Source organism: Suncus etruscus, chromosome 14, assembly GCF_024139225.1.
Source record: "Suncus etruscus isolate mSunEtr1 chromosome 14, mSunEtr1.pri.cur, whole genome shotgun sequence".
Taxonomy (NCBI): domain Eukaryota; kingdom Metazoa; phylum Chordata; class Mammalia; order Eulipotyphla; family Soricidae; genus Suncus; species Suncus etruscus.
The window spans coordinates 33694813-33712660 of record NC_064861.1 but is presented as its reverse complement, the minus strand read 5'-3'; the positions used below and the strand labels follow the sequence as shown (position 1 = coordinate 33712660).

At 40.0% G+C, this 17848-nt stretch overlaps 1 protein-coding gene across 1 annotated transcript in view; it reads right to left on the bottom strand.

Annotated features, from left to right (window-relative positions):
• Positions 1 to 17848, bottom strand: part of MEIKIN (meiotic kinetochore factor) — a 78937-nt gene that overhangs the window by 41230 nt on the left and 19859 nt on the right. The window contains exons 8-9 of the mRNA XM_049787375.1: positions 16539 to 16603; positions 8152 to 8233 (exon numbers count right to left, since the gene is read on the bottom strand). Coding sequence (XP_049643332.1) covers positions 8152 to 8233; positions 16539 to 16603 — 147 coding nt within the window. The remainder of the gene's footprint in view (positions 1 to 8151; positions 8234 to 16538; positions 16604 to 17848) is intronic.

Sequence of the window (17848 nt, the reverse complement as noted above, 5' to 3'; positions counted from 1 at the left end):
ACAATGTTCAAATAAATCTTTAATTTCAAAACAATAATAAAAAAAAAGACTGAGACCGTCAGAGAGTGAGAGTGAGAGGTGGGTGGAGAGAGTGTGAAAGATCAAGTAAGAAAGATAGAAGGAAGCAGCATTTGAAACTCAAAGACAAAACCAAAAAGAACAAAAAATAGTGATCGCAATAGTCAAAGAAAGAAAACTGGTAGCTTTATTTCTTGCTTATTTATTTATTTATTTATTTATTTATTTATTGAGCTGCCTTTTCCACACCTAGATTTCATGAAATAATCATGCTCTTATGATGAATCTCTGTGAAAAGGTATCTATTATATGATTCCAAGTCTGGAACACTAAATGAGAATTCAAATTTAACCATTATAGGAAAGTTTATATTAGGCTTATTTCTTCTTTTATTCTCTTGTTTGTTTTTGTCTTTGGGCCACACCTGAACTTACTCCTAGCTCTATACTCAGGGATCACTTCTGGTGGGCTTGGAGGACCATATGTACATGATGATTAAACCTGGGCCAGCCTGGTGTCCTATCTGCTGTACTATTACTGGCTCTTTTTTAATCCCTTTAGCATTTTTCTTTTCTAACTTAAAAATTGCTTTAATTAATAGTCTGACTAAGACATTATCTGAAATAATTTATAAGAGACAGAAAAATTTTAAATCAAAAACATCTTTTTTTTTTTTTTTTGGTTTTTGGGCCACACCCGGTAATGCTCAGGGGTTACTCCTGGCTATGCGCTCAGAAGTTGCTCCTGGCTTGGGGGACCATATGGGACACCGGGGGATCGAACCGCGGTCCGTCCAAGGCTAGCGCAGGCAAGGCAAGCACTTTACCTTTAGCGCCACCGCCTGGCCCCTCAAAAACATTTTAACTAGTGGTGGGACTAGTGTTGGAACACTGTCTGCCTAAAACTCTACTGTAAATAACTTTGTAAAGCACAGCACTTAATCAAAAAAGTTCTTTTAAACATTTTATAGCTGCATTTGTTTCATTGACTGAATATTACAGTTCTTTAATTTACTACCTATATAAACTATTTTGTTGAACATGGTGATTATTATACTCCTAGGAAGTTGTTTAAAGTTTGCAAAATAATACATATCAAGAGAATCTATAGGTTCCAGAGAGTAGAAAATATTCAGTGAAACTATTTTTTATTACCATTGTGGCAGCTAAAGAGGTGCATTGCTTTAGATTTCCTTGAACAAAAAAAGCTATTGTCCTACTTAGCAGAGAGCAGGTAGCTGACAGCCCCACTGCAAGATTTTTTGAATCTTTTCCAACTTTCAGATGAAGCAATCACTTTCTTTAAACTCTCAGCCAGCCCCTGTACACAACAGCTCAAGCTAGGAACCCTCTAGTGCAATCTTTACTTTGGAACACCCTAAGTGAAAACATTTTTGTTTTGGGCAGGGAGAGAGGAACACCTAGTTGTGCTCAGGGTTTACTCTTGGATCTACACTCAGGAATCTCTCCTGGTGGAGACTGGGAGGACCATATGGGTGCCCAGGATTAAATTCAGATGTACTGCATGCAAATGCCCTACACGCTGTACTAGCACTCTGGGCCCTGAAAGAGTTTTTGACATCAGTTTAAAAGTTGATGTTATTCTTGCCAAATCCTGTTTGGAAAAGAAAAAAAAAACAAATCTCTTGTTATCTTTTCTCACGTATTACCCTTGCCAATATGCCCCTTCATCTTTTGATCCTATCTCAAAAATCTGCTTCCAAGCAGTTCTAACCAATTGTCAACTATAAGGTATTTCAAAGACATCTCCCTACATATAGCAGCAAATATATGGCTTCTTCTCATAATACCTAGATTTGGTAAGAAATTATGCACAGATGAATTTTCAGAATAAATATACTTTCTTCTATAGTCTTCTAAATAATTTACGAAAGGACAGTACTTACCAATGCAGGTTCCAGGGGCTGAGACAAAACAACTTTAGTAACTGATCCATCCCTATTGTTTTCAGGAACAGATCTCTGGTGAGGTGACTGTGCCTTCCCTTTCAGATGTTGAGAGCTTAACTTTATTTGACTCTTTGAATTTCTCTCTTCTGAACATTTTTCAGGCTGATATAAATTCATAATGAGATTTATTTTACAATGCTTTTAAAACACTTTAGTACTTCTAGATGTTCTACTTTTGTTATATAAATATGTAATAACTGTTATAATAAAAATAAATGTTTACATGCCAGCATCCCAAGTAGCACAAAGTTAAGAAGAGACCTTTAATAAAAACCAGTTTGGGGCTGGAGTGGTGGTGCAAAGTGGTAAGGCATCTGCCTTGTGTGTGCTAGCCTAGGACGGACTGTGGTTTGATCCCCCAGTGTCCCATATGGTCCCCCAAGCCAGGAGCGATTTCTGAGCACATAGCCAGGAGTAACCTCTGAACGTCACCAGGTGTGGCACAAAAAACAAAAGTAATTAATTAATTAATTAATAAAATCTAAACCAACTTCAACTAGATCACTAGCTAACAGAGGTTTGGTTACCTATAGGTTTAGATTTAGCTATCTTTTCTCCCTTCCATCACTCCTATGGAAAAATTTTGGCATAACTTTTAATTTTTGACTTTGATTTTATTATTCAGTTCTCAATCTCTGGCACTAAATAGTGCCCCCAGCACTGCTTGAAGTAGCCCCCAACTACAAAGTTGAGAGTAGCTCCTGAGCACTGCCAGATATGGTCCAAATCGAAACAAACAAACAATAAAAAACTACACATTTTATAGAGGTAGACTATTATTAGAAATTTATTTCTGGGATCACAGTTCTGTTCCATTCAGCTTATTCTTTCACCAATATCACAGTCTTTTTGTTGTTTGGGGGCCATACCCATTGGTTCTCAAGGCTTACTATGGTTCTGTATATAGGGATTATTCCTGGTGAGCTGAAAGGACCATATGGTATGCCAGGGATTGAATCCAAGTTAACCACGTACAAGGCAAGCACCCAACCTAGTCTACAACCATTCCAGACCAGTATACAGTCTTTTTTTTTTTTTTTTTTTTTTTTTGGTTTTTGGGCCACACCCGTTTGACGCTCAGGGGTTACTCCTGGCTATGTGCTCAGAAATCGCCCCTGGCTTGGGGGGACCATATGGGACGCCGGGGGATCGAACCGCGGTCCTTCCTTGGCTAGCGCTTGCAAGGCAGACACCTTACCTCCAGCGCCACCTACCCGGCCCCCAGTATACAGTCTTAATTACTGTAGAGCACACATCTTTTTCTTTTGTTTTATTTTTTTGTTTGTTTCTTTTGGGGCTACACCTGATAGCACTCAGGGGTTACTCCTGGCTCTGCACTCAGAAATCATTCCTGGTAGGCTGAGGGGACCTGGGTCAGCCATGTGCAAGGCAAAAGTTCTAACTTCTGTGCTATCTATCTGGCCCCTATAGCACACATCTTTTTTTGGTTTGGGGACCACACCTGGTGGCACTCAGGGGTAACTCCTGGCTATGCACTCAGAAATCACTCCTGGCTTAGGGGATCAGATAGAACACCGGGATCAAACCAAGGTCTGCCCTAGGTCAGCCACATATAGCACACATCTTGAACTCAAATAGTTGAAATACTCAAAATTCATTCTTTCCCTTCAATATTAAGTTAACTATTCTAGCACTTTTGACTTTCTATTTGAAATTTTTAGTTTATTAATAGACATAAAATAACTTTGAAATTTTAGGGGCTGGAGAGATAGCACAGATGTAAGGCATTTGCCTTGCATGCAGAAGGAGAGTGGTTTGAATTCCGGCATCCCATATGGTCCCCCAAGCCTGCCATCAGCGATTTCTCAGCATAGAGCCTGGCATAACCCCTGAGCGCTGCCGGGTGTGACCCAAAAACCAAAAAAAAACAAAAAAGTCTTTTTAAATTTTAATTTGTATTGAACTAACTTTTTTTTTTTTTTTTTGGTTTTTGGGCCACACCCGGTGACGCTCAGGGGTTACTCCTGGCTATGCACTCAGAAGTCGCTCCTGGCTTGAACTAACTTTTTGTCACGCTTAGTTTTTGTTTTGTGACTATAACCAGCTGTATTCAGGGCTTATTCCTTATTCTGTGCTTAAGGATCACTCTTGGCAGGGCTCAGACGACTAAATATAATCAAGAGCGCCACCTGCTGTTTTAGCTCTCTGGCCCCATACTGAAATTTTTTTTTTTTTTTTTGTTTGTTTTTGGGCCACACCCGTTTGACGCTCAGGGGTTACTCCTGGCTATGTGCTCAGAAATCGCCCCTGGCTTGGGGGGACCATATGGGACGCCGGGGGATCGAACCGCGGTCCTTCCTTGGCTAGCGCTTGCAAGGCAGACACCTTACCTCCAGCGCCACCTACCCGGCCCCCATACTGAAATTTTTTGATTCAGAACTAAAAACAACAACAACAACAACAACAACAACAAAAAACCCAACTAGCTAACTAAATAAATAGGACTATCTCAATCCTAAAAGCTTTGTTCAGAAAATAAATCAACAAAATAAAAATCAACCTTTGGAATGTGAGAAAAATATTTGCAAATCATCTAAATTCTGAAGGGATAATGTCTAAGAAATAGAACTTTATACAATTTAATATAAAGCAATCCAATTATAAGTTTGCAGAGGATCTGACTAGTAAACATGTTCTAAATAAGACAAATCAAAGATACATAGAAAATTATCAGGGAGGGGCTGGCGAGGTGGTGCTAAAGGTAAGGTGTCTGCCTTGCAAGCGCTAGCCAAGGAAGGACCGTGGTTTGATCCCCCAGTGTCCCAAATGGTCCCCCCAAGCCAGGGGCGATTTCTGAGTGCTTAGCCAGGATTAACCCCTGAGCATCAAACGGGTGTGCCCCCCCAAAAAAGAAAGTGTTCTTGGGCCAGCGAGGTGGCACTAGAGGTAAGGTGTCTGCCTTGCAAGCGCTAGCCAAGTAAGGACCACGGTTTGATATGTTCCCCCCAAGCCAGGGGCAATTTCTGAGCCCTTAACCAGGAGTAACCCCTGAGCATCAAATGGGTGTGGCCCGAAAAAAAATGATCAGGGGAATGGAAATCAAAGCCATAAAGATAAATGGCCTTACATCTATTAGAACATACTAATGATGAGAATCAGCCAGGGAGGTAGCTCCAGCACATCCTTTGTATGCAGGAACTTAAGAATGCCTGTCTCAAATACAGGCAGGGGATGGGGGAGGAGGCAATAGTAGTGGGATTGTTGCACTGGTGAAGTGGGGTGTTCTTTTTATGACTAAAATCCAACTACAATCATGGTTTTTTAATCTTGGTGCTTAAATAAAGATATTATTTAAAAAAAAAAAAAGAAGAGTCACCCAAGCATGTGAATATCACCCAGACACGACAAGATATGGCCCCAAAATTAAAAGAAAACTAATAAAATAAATATTGGTGATGATTGCAAAGAATATACTGCACTATCGATGGAACTTTAAATTGGTGCAGCTATTGTGGAAAACAATATGGAGATCCCTCTAAAAGTTAAAGATAGAACATCCTATATGACCCAGCAGTACCTCTCTTGGCATATATCTGAAGAAATGGAAACAGGATATCAAAGAGATATCTACTCAATGATCATAGCAACATTACTCAGAATAATTAAAAATTTAGCAACAACAGGGGCCGGAGAGATAGCATGAAGGTAAAGCATTTGCCTTTCATGCAGAAGGATGGTGGTTCAAATCCCGGCATCCCATATGGTCCCCTGAGTCTGCCAGGAGGCACAGAGCCAGGAGTAATCCCTGAGCGCTGCCGGGTGTGACCCAAAAACAAACAAAAAACATTTAGCAACAACCTAAGTATATCACAATTAATGAATGCTTATAATAAATGTGACACACATGGGGCCAGGAAGGTGGCACTACAGGTTAGGTGTCCGCCTTGCAAGTGGATGGACCGCGGTTCGATCCCCCAGTGTCCCATATGGTCCCCCCAAGCCAGGGGTGATTTCTGAGCACAAAACCAGGAGTAGCCCCTGAGCGTCAAACGGGTGTGGCCCAAAAACAAAACAAAAAAAAAATGTGACACACATATGTACACAATAAAGTACCATTTAGCTATGTTTGTCATTTACAGCAACTAGAAGAAACATGAGGGCACTAAGGTAAGTGATTAATCCGGATAAAGATAAAAGCTCTGTAATATCATTTTAAATATAGAATTTTTTAAATCAAAACTCAGAGACTGAGAATAGAAAAATAACTTCCAAGGGATGGTGAGAGAAATGGAGATTAGTAAAACGGTGAATTTCAAGCTTAAAACTAAATTAGGTCTGAGATTTCTATGTAAATCATGGTAATTATAGTTGACAACACTATACTCTAGAATTATAACTTACTAAAAGAAAGAAGTTGAATGTTTCATGAAAAATACATAAATATGGGGCCCGGAGAGATAGCACAGCGGCGTTTGCCTTGCAAGCAGCCGATCCAGGACCATAGGTGGTTGGTTCGAATCCCGGTGTCCCATATGGTCCCCCGTGCCTGCCAGGAGCTATTTCTGAGCAGACACCAGGAGTAACCCCTGAGTACCGCTGGGTGTGGCCCAAAAACCAAACCAAAACAAAACAAAACATAAATATGTGAGATGGGTGGCAATTCACTATACAGAAAAATCCTTTCACAATATATGTGTACCAAATTATGAATATATATAAATAAAATTAAATTGTGAATTTTATTCCAGTAAAGCATTTTTTTCAAAATCTGGATTTCTTGTAGACAAATTTTAGTTGGATCATCATTTTTTATTTGCTCTTAGCAATCTTGTCTGCAGTTACTGGGAGAGATCAAAACCTGGCCCTCACATCCCTCACATATGCAGATGGGAGGGAAACAGGAAAATGATGGCAGGAAATGAACACTTGTGAAGTGATGGGTGTTGGAACACTGTATGACTGAAACTCAGTCATTAACAATTTTTTAACTATGTATGTTATGGCAATTCAATAAAAAATAAAGGAAAGGGCAGTAGAGATAGCACAGCAGGTAAGGCATTTGCCTTGTACACAGCCAGCTGGGTTCAATCCCCAACATCCCATATGGTCCCCCAAGCCTGCCAGGAGTGATTTCTGAGCACAGAGCCAAGAGTCACCTCTGAGCACCACCAGGTATGGTCCCCCCCAAAAAAATTAAAATTAAGAAAGGAGAAAGAAATATAATAGTAATCAGAAATTGAAAACTGAATAATGGAACCACCATTTTCCTTTCACTCTGTTCTTCATCTGATTCCCTTAAAACAAGCCCAGTTAGACTAGGCCAAAATGTAACCCTCTGCCAGAGCAACAAGAGCCAAGGTGATTTTACATCAGAAATCACCTGGCAAAGGAGGTGCCAACATTTTAACAGCAACACTTCTTCTCTACTACCCATTGAAGACATAAGCCAGATTTTTAAATCAAGAACAGTGGGACGCTGGGCAATACGTCCCGAGGGAACATGGATTTGTGATTTGTACCATTTGCCAACTGCTACAGTAGAAAACCTGAATGTGAACTGATATTCAGTACCTCCCACCCCATACGGTGACACCTGGACAGTGCATCGTGAAAGGAAGCAGAGACAGTAGAAGTGAGTCTCCACACACTCCTGTAAGAACTGAATCTCTCGAGGGATTTTGTTTTGAATGGTGAGGTAGGATGTTGAAAATCAAACCTAGAGGAGTGAAGCTACTAGCACAGCAGGAGAACCACTCCTCCATGCTCCAGTGAGAGCAAGCTTTCAGTCCCCACCTTTCATCTCTGGCCTTCCCCAAACCAGATCAAAAAACGGTTTCTAAAAATAAGGCTGCCTTACCTGGATAATGGGCAGAAGGGACACATCTTCCCTCATGCTACCTTGTTTGTTGGGATGTACAGGATAGTTTCGATTTAGCAGTACACATGGGGCAGTAGAGATAGCTCAAAGGCCTGGTGCCTATGTCTAGCATGTCGGTTCCATTTCCAAAGTCACAAAATTTTCCAGGAGTACCACCAGGTATAGGCCTGTGCTAGTGTAGAATCTCAAGACCAGACCCTTACTTTGCACTTTCCTGTTTGGCTGGCACAGAATGGCTGGAGTTCCCTCTCTTCCAAATAAAATTATAGAAGTTTGCTAATTTAAAAACATGCACTCTACAGTATGAACTTTATGTTTTATTCACTTCATACTTGCCTTTTTCTTCATTTTTTCAGGAATTAAAGTGCAAGGTTTCTCAGCAAGCAAAATTTCACAAGCTGCATTTTCTATAAGTAAAAATATCTCTTAGTAGTCGATTTAACCTGTTATTAACTGAGTATAGAAGCAACTCAAATTTGAATAAATAATTTAAAAACAAAACTTGGTCTTCTTTGACTTTCTTTCCTTTTCCTTTATTTGTGTGTATGTGTGTGTGTTTTGGTTTTGGGGCCACACCGGCAATCCCCAGGGGTTATTCCTGTCTATGCACTCAGAAACAACTCCTTGCAGGTTTGGGGGTCCTTATGGGATGCCTGGAATAGAATCTGGGTCCGTCCTGGGTCAGCTGCATGCAAGGCAAATGCCCTACCACTGTGCTATCACTCCAGCTCCTAGGTCTGCTTTTAAATGAGTGGGACTTTGTAATTTGTAATAATTTTAAAAGAAAACCTTGGGGGCTAGAGAGATAACACACTGGTAGGGCATTTGCCTTGCATGTAGCTGATTCAGGACAGACAGTGGTTCGAATCTTGGCCGTGCTGCCAGGAGCAATTACTGAGCACAGAGCCATGAGTAACCCCTGAACACAGACAGGCGTGACCATAAAACAAAAAAAGGGGTGGGCCAGAGTGATAGCACAGTGGTAGAGCATTTGCCTAACACACAGCTGATCCAGGAAAAACCTTGGTTCGATCCCCGCTGTTCCATATGGTCCCCCGAACCAGGAGTGATTTCTGAGCACATAGCCAGGAGTAAACCCTTCATAAGAAAAATGTATTAAAATATCTTTATCTAAAAGCTCCAGGCTTCATAGGAATAAATAAATAGTTGAAGGCTGGAGTGCAAGCGGTAGGGTGTTTGTCTTTCATGCGCTAACCTAGGATGGACCATGGTTCGATCCCCTGGCGTCCCATATGGTCCCTCAAGCCAGGAGCAATTTCTGAGCACACAGCCAGGAGTAACCCGTGATCATCATTGGGTGTGGCCCAAAAAGCAAAAAAAAAAATTGTTGAGAAATATTTTTTTAAGTAGGAAAGAAAGTTGTGATTAAATTTTTTTTATTAAATATTCTCCCATTTCAACTTACCAACATTATCAGACATTTCCATTCAACATTTCTACCCACATTTTAAAAAATACAGAAATATCTCATCTTACCAAAAACTGCACCTGTGGCTCACTTTAGCAGTACATATATACTAAAAATAGATGAATGCAGAAATTAACATGCAACCATTCTAAGAATGACATGCAATTTCAGGAAGTTCCCATATTTATAAAAGAACGAAACCCAATTTCTTGGGGTTTGTTTTTGGTTGTTTTGTTCTTAGAGAGTGGGAGCACACCCAGTAGTGCTCAGGGCTTAATTTTGGCTCTGTATTCAGGGATCACTCCAGGTGGTCCTTAAGGGATGATACAGAATGTCAGATATTTAACCTGGCTGCAGGCAAGGCAAATGCTCAACCCACTGTACTACTGCTCTGAAATCCAATTTCATCTGTACCTCATGGTCCTTTCTGTAACATTCCAATTATGTTCTTGTCCATAGACAACTATTCATATATTCATAGTATCTTCTATTTACTTCCTACAACAATATACAATATGTTGCCTGCAGTAAGCCTATAATATATTCAATTCTTTTTTTGTGTGTGTGTGGTTTTTGGGTCACACCTGGCAGTGCTCAGGGGTTATTCCTGGCTCCAGGCTCAGAAATTGCTCCTGGCAGGCATGGGGGACCATATGGAACACCGGGATTCGAACTGATGACCTCCTGCATGAAAGGCAAACACCTTACCTCCATGCTATCTCTCCGGCCCCATATATTCAATTCTTACCAAATAATTTCCCTTTAACATTACTGGACTTCGGAACAACGGGCATGAGTTATCTTCCCTTTCTAATCCTTTTACTGATTTTCTTTAGTCTTGATTTTTCTTCCTCAGTCTCCAACAAGTTTTTGTTTATTTGGTTTTGTTTTGGAAAGGAGGCATACTTGGTGGTGCTCAGGATTTACTCCTGGCTCTGCACTAAGAAATTATTCTTGGTGGCTTAGGAGACCATCTGGGATGCCAGGGATGGAATCCAGGTAAGCCACATGTGAGGCAAAAGCCCTACTAGCTATGTTATCGCTCCAACCCCATTCAACAAGTTTTGCTTAAGTGTGTACTCTGTGAAAATTTAATTCATATGTGTATATAAATTTAATTTATAAGTTCATAATCTATATGCATTTAATTATGCAAATTTGACTATTTGTAACAACAGTACTTTTTCCCCCTGGGTTTCACAAGAGGTGTTCAGTAGACCAGTAAATCAGTGTGAGGGCCTGAGATTATCCTTTTTAAACACACTCTGGCAGTGCTTAGGAGCCTCCAGGCTACATTTGGTGACATTTGGGTAATCATATGATTCCAGAGATTGAATTTGGGCCAGCCACATTCAAGGCAAGTGCCTTAACTCCTGAACTAACTCTCTAGCCTCTGTAACACCAGTATTTAAAAAGACTTAAACAGGACTGGAGCAATAGCACAGCAGGTAGAGTTTGCCTTGTATGCAGCCAACCAGGGTTCAATCCCCAGCATCCTATATGGTCCCCTGAGCTTGCCAAGAGTGATTTTTTGAGCTGAGAGCCAGAGGGTAACCCTTGAGAACCCTGAGTGTGGCCCCCAAAATAAAACAAACAAAAAAGACTAAAACAGTGAGTAGATCATGAAGATGTGGTACATATATACAGTGGAATTCTACATAGCTGTAAGGAATGATGTAATTTTCTGCAACATGTATGAAACAGTAAGATACTGTTAAATAAAGTATGCCAATAAAAGGATAAATACAGGATGATATCACTTATATGTGGTATTTAGAATAACTTTATACAAAATGCAATGGTTTAATGGAGGTTGTTTAGCATACTCTTGGCCCAGAGTATTGTGAAGAGATAGAAAAAAATTGAGTGGAGGAGGAGAAAGAGAGACATAATGAGGGGCAGGATCCAAGGGGACTCAGGTGTATTGGTGGTGTTAAGCCAGGACAAAAATAAATATCCAAATCACTGAGACAACAACAATTAAATCACAAGACCCAAACTTTAACAACCAAACTTAAAAAGGTGCTTATTATGATTGCAGGCTGGGGTAAGAGGGTTGGGGGGTGGGGAAGTATGGGGTTGATTCTGGTGGAGGAGGTTGACACTAATGGCAGGACTGGTACTGAAACATGTCTAAAACTATGAATAACTTGTAAACCACAATGTTTTAAATTTAAAATTTTAATTAAGAAACGACTAAATCAGACAACAGCGAGCGTTTCCTTTAATAGTTTGTATAGTTTTGAGATTCACTTCCCTCCTTAATCCACCACCCACACTATAAACCTAAAATAGAAATCTAATTATCATCTGCTTAAAACTATTTAAAGGCTTTTCACTGACCTCAAATTAAAACTCAAGCTACTAACTTGGCATTCAGAAATCTTAATTTTGTTTAGAACTAAGAAATTCTTCTATATAAATTTCAAAAATAATTTAGAATACATATTCCTCATGGGATAGTAAGTCTGTGCATTATTTGGGACATGCTTATATTTTAAATCATTGGCACTTACTTGAATTCAAATTTATTTTAGATTTTTTTTGGGGGGGGAAGAGACCACACCTGACAGTGCTAAGAGATAGTTATTCCTTGTTCTGTGATCATAAATGACCCTGGGCAATGCTCAGGAAACCTTTTATGGTACCAGAAATTTTTTTTTTTTTTTGGTTTTTCGGGCCACACCCGTTAGATGCTCAGGGGTTACTCCTGGCTACGCGCTCAGAAATTGCCCCTGGCTTGGGGGGACCATACGGGACGCCGGGGGATCGAACCGTGGTCCTTTCCTTGGCTAGCGCTTGCAAGGCAGACACCTTACCTCTAGCGCCACCTCACCGGCCCCAGTACCAGAAATTTTAAAAAGTCATGTCATGTCAGAGGAAACAACATTCAAGGCAAGTTCATCTCCTCCTAAATTATCTTTGCCCTCCTGAATTCAAATTTAACTGGAACTCTATATTTTTGTTTGTTTGTTTGTTTGTATTTGGGCCACACCCAGAAATGCTCAGGACTTTTTCTTTTTTCTTTCTTTCTTTCTTTTTTTTTTTTTTTTTGATCACACCGGCATTGCTCAAGGTTTACTCCTGGCTCTGTGCTCAGAAATCGCTCCTGGCAGGCTCCCGGGACCATATGGGAGGTATTCGAACCACTGTCCTTCTGCATGCAAGGCAAATGCACTACCTCCATGCTCTCTCTCCGGCCCCAGGACTTTTTCTTGGCTCTGCACTCAAGAATCACTCCTGGCAGTACTCAAAAGACCATATGGGGTTCCAGGGATTAAACCTAGGTCAGCCAGATGCAAGGCAAGTTGCCCTACTTGCTGTACTATCACTCTCGCCCCAGTCTCTATTTTTTTTTCCCCTACTAAAGATGTTTAACTTTGAAGAGAATGCACTCCTCTCACCTTCCCAGTCCAAGGTAGAGAAAGACACAATAGATGTGAGAGTTCCACAGGGATAAAATTTGCATCAATACTTGATAATAGATATAAAAAAAACTAAAGAAGGTGCTGAGGATGATCTGTAAGTTTCTGGTTTTCTGAGCTATAAATGCCAAGACAGAAAACACTTAGGACTTGGTTATGTCTCACCTCTCAATCTTGTTTTATTTATTTCTTGTTAATTTTCATTATAGTTACTTATAAATGTTGGAGTACTCCATTTACATTATTTTGCACATGTCTTTTTCATTTATTTTAGAGCCTCGGTGACATTACCTAATCCTATGTCTTCAAAACACCTGTAGTCTGAATCAAATATTTCTACGTAGCCCTAATCTTGAGTCTGAACTCAAGACTGTATCACATACTGCTTTCCTGACATATTCACTAGATGATGAATAAATCTCTCAGTTTGGGGGAGGGGCTATGTACTAAGTACATAAGTACTAAGAAAGCTGAGAACTCAGAGCCATCATTGACCAACTAGGCCAGAGAATTCAATGCTGAGGCCCAACGATGCAATGTTGCTCAGGGTCAGAAGTTTTGGGGATTACCAAATATGACTGAACTCAGGGCATCCACATGTGTAAACATCTTTTCTAAGTGATGTAAATATTTTATTGAATTATGGCACATATATAGTACTGGGAAGAAATTTCAAATATATATATATATATAGTCATCCATATAATCATCACTCATATCAAGATATTAAATATTTTCAAGGGGCTGGAGTGATAGCACAGGGGTAAGACACTTGCCTGGCACATGGCTGACCTGGGATGGACCTGGGTTTGATCCCTGGCCTCTCATATGGTCCCCCGAGCCTGCCAGGAGCAACTTATGAGTGCAAAGCCAGGAGTAACCCCTGAGTGCTGCTAGGTGTGGCCCAACCCCCCAAAAATATATATTTTCAATACCCCCCAAATTTTCTGCATATTCTTTCCCTGCCTGCACCCACTTTTATAAAGATCACCACTTTTTACTTCAACAACCTGTTGAAGTTTTCCTGTTCTTAAACTTTATCTGTATGGAAGTCATAGTATATACATATATGTGACTATATACTTTTTCAGACTGTTACATATATATGTACAGACACATATATGAGTTGAAAGATCAAACTATGTCCAAACCAATTCTCTTCATTGTTTTCCCAATATTGTTCTATGATAAATGTTCCTATATCAAGAAATGATAACTATTATTATTATTTTCTTTTTGGTTTTTGGGTCACACCTGGCGGTGCTCAGGAGTTACTCCTGGCTGTCTGCTCAGAAATAGCTCCTGGCAGGCATGGGGGACCATATGGGACACCGGGATTCGAACCAACCACCTTTGATCCTGGATTGGCTGCTTGCAAGGCAAACGCCGCTGTGCTATCTCTCCGAGCCCTGATAACTATTATTTATCCAGTTATTCAAACTAGTAGTTTAAGACATTTTTCTCTCTTATCCAATATCTAGTATAATCAGAAAATTTGTCCTTAAATTATATTCAAAAATAAGATCACTGCTACCACTTTAGTCTCCAACACCATTATACAGGTAAGATAATTTAAAAGGAGTCCTTGCTTCCATTCATGACTCCTTAGTCTAGCTGAAATATTCATCTGATCTTGTTTTTTCTCTGCTTTTCTCAGAACGTTAAGGATAAAATCTGTATGCCTTAGAATGGCACACAAGACTCATGTCACTGACTAACTTTTTGCCTGCAGTTTCATTCATTCATTGTTTTATCCACTTTATTCCAGTACCATTAACTTTTTTCCTCATTTTTCCCTCATTTTCAAATATATCAAGCACAATCTCTTTTTATTTATACCCTTTCCTCTGCCCCCCAAATTTTTACACAGACCATTTTATCCTTCCTATTATTCTTATTTATAACATATTACTCATTTATCATCCTATTGTTTGGTGTTTGTTTTTGTTTTTGGGTCACACCCGGCAGTACTCTGGGGTTACTCCTGCTCTACACTCAGAAATTGCTTCTGGCAGGCTCAGGGGACCATATGGGATGCCGGGATTCGAACCACCATCCTTCTGCAGGCAAGGCAAATGCCTTACCTCCATGCTATCTCTCCGGCACCTGTTTGTTTGGTTTTGTTTGGGGTCATACCCAATGATGTTCAGGGCTTACTCCTGACTCAATGCTCAGAGGTCTCTCTCAGTGGGGTTTGGCGTAACATATGTGATACCAAGGATTGAAACTAGGTAAGCTGCTTGGAAGACAAGTACTCTACTTGCTCTACCATCTCTCTGATCCATTATCCCATTTCTTATTCAACTTTAATATAAATTCTGTTAGGGCAAGGACATTTTCATGTTCCCTCACAGCTATAATTTGTGTGACCTTATAGATAGTTGCTTCAGAAGGCATCTGAATTCAAGGGACTTAAATATATCAGAAGCAAACACATACATTCTTCATTTATCCCTTAAATAGATGCTAAAATTATGCAAAATGTTATTTGTCTTGGGTTTTGGACCACACCCAGTGATTATTACCCAGCCAGTAGTTATTCCTGGCTCTGCACTCGGAAACCACTCCTGGTGGTTCTCAGGGGACCATATGAGAAGATATGGATAGAACTTGGGTTAACTGCATACAGGGCAAGCAACACATCTGCTGTATTTTTGTTCCCATGCTGTGTTTTTTTGTTTGTTTTTGGGCCACACCCAAGAAACACACAGGGGGTTACTCCTAGGTCTGTACTCAGACATCGCCCCTGGCAGGCTCAGGGGATCATATGAATCCAGGTTGGTAAAGTATAAGGCAAATGTTCTACCCGCTGTGTTATTGCTCCAACCCCTGAGATGTGCTTTTAAAAGATATAAATAGCTATGTTTTAAAAGGATATGAATATCATGCTAAATATATTCTAAAAATAAACTAAGAAAGCCCTTATAATGCAAGGCAATTTATTAATGTTTTTATGTTACAATCATAATTGGTTTCTCCAGTACTTGGTCTATTAAATATCTTCCTGTCCTCCAAATGAAACCAATAAAGGCAGAGAAATATGTCATTCCCCACTGTTATATATAATAATGCTTGATCCATACCTTGTAAATGTTTATTACATGATTGATTAATGATGGTTGGTATGAGGATCATGAAGGTTCACTTTCTTTTTTGTTTTGTTTTGTTTTTTGGGCCACACCCGGCGGTGCTCAGGGGTTACTCCTGGCTGTTTGTTCAGAAATAGCTCCTGGCAGGCACGGGGGACCATATGGGACACCGGGATTCGAACCAACCACCTTAGGTCCTGGATCGGCTGCTTGCAAGGCAAACGCCACTGTGCTATCTCTCCGGGCCCCACTTTCTATTTCTGTTTGTTTCTTTTGAAATTTAGGCCAATTCCAATATTAACCAAGTGATCAATGGTGACTCCTCACAGAATTCAAGAAACCATTTGGTAGGATTCCTGCATGCAAAGCATGTGCTCAGCTCATTGGACAATCTCTCTGGCCCCAATTCATTATTTTACTTTTCATTTTCAGTGCTGTAAATGGATCCCAGGTCTCATGACTCCACAGATTCCTCAAATACCAATTTTCTTTCTTTCTTTTTTTTTTTTTTAGTTTTGTTTTGTTTTGGGGCCACACCTGAGTGATGCTCAGGGGTTACTCCTGGTTATGTGCTCAGAAATTGCTACTGGCTCGGGGGACCATATAGGATGCCAGGGATAGAACCCAAGTCTGTCCTGTGCTGCTGTGTGCAAGGCAAACACCCTACTGCTGTGCTATTGCTCTGGCCCTACCACTTTTCTTAATATATATTATATTGGAATAAAAATAAATACAAATTTATGAAAATAATTAATTTTTAACATATTACCTGATTCTGGATTTGAAGTATTCTTTAGTTTTGGAGAAATATCTTGGTCTGTCAATGTCATCACTCTAAAATAAGAACATGTCAATAGTATTATTCTCTTAACTTTAGGAACCTTTGTTTGTTTGTTTTGGAGCCACACTGGTAAAGAGCAGGGATTAGTCCTGGCTCTAAACTCAGAAATTATCCCTGGAAGTCTCAGGGGACAATATGGAATACTGGGGACTGAAACTGGGTTGACAATGTATAAGGGAAACACCTTACATGCTTTACTATTGCTCCAACCCATAAAGTACTTTTTGGTTTTGGTTTTTGGGCCACACCCGTTTGGCGCTCAGGGGTTACTCCTGGCTATGTGCTCAGAAATTGCCCCTGGCTTGGGGGGACCATATGGGACGCCGGGGGATCGAACCGCGGTCCTTCCTTGGCTAGCGCTTGCAAGGCAGACACCTTACCTCCAGCGCCACCTACCCGGCCCCCCATAAAGTACTTTTAAGAATTTTAAATACACTTAAAATTAAGATAGTTACATGCAATCAATTATCCTGAAAATATATAACTAGTTTGAAAAAATTATTTTTGGCTTTTTGGGATATATCTGGCAGTGCTCAGGGATTACTCCTGGCTCTGTGCTTGGGAATCACCGTTACTGTACTCAGAGGACCACTGTTTCATTGTTTTATTGTTTTCATCTACTGAGGTCTGAACTATAAGACTATATCAAAGCCACATTTGACATTCTGCTATTTTCCTGAAAGCCCTATTAGCTGATATAAATTTGTAGTTGATGGGCAAAACCCAAGTTTTACTATTAACCATAGAAAATAGAAGTAACTGAAGATGTGAACAAAGAAATTGTTCCTTCAAGTGTTTCAGCCTTGAGGATTACTGAAAAGAAAAAAGGGAGAGAAGCTTAGGAACCAATCACTTACACAACAGAAACTGAACTCTCTCCCATGGCCACAAATATTAAAGTTATAAACAGTTTAGCATATATTGAAGCAACCTTTGGCTTTCTCTTAGTCTCTTCTAATGTTATCTTCTCACCTGTTACCCCACATCTATATTGGTGGAAAAGTATCACCCAGAGGTTCACTCTCTAAGAGCTTAGGAGGGCCTCCCTAAAACATTTGAATTTTTATAACAAATTAAGCCATAAGATATCAGTCAATGAATGACAGTACACAAGGTATAGAACCACCTAGAAATATATAGCATAATTCCTATATGCAAATAATTAACAAGAAGAAAATGAAATTAAAAAGAGGACCTGTTTCAAAGCAGTGCCCCAAATCATCAAATAACTAGAAATT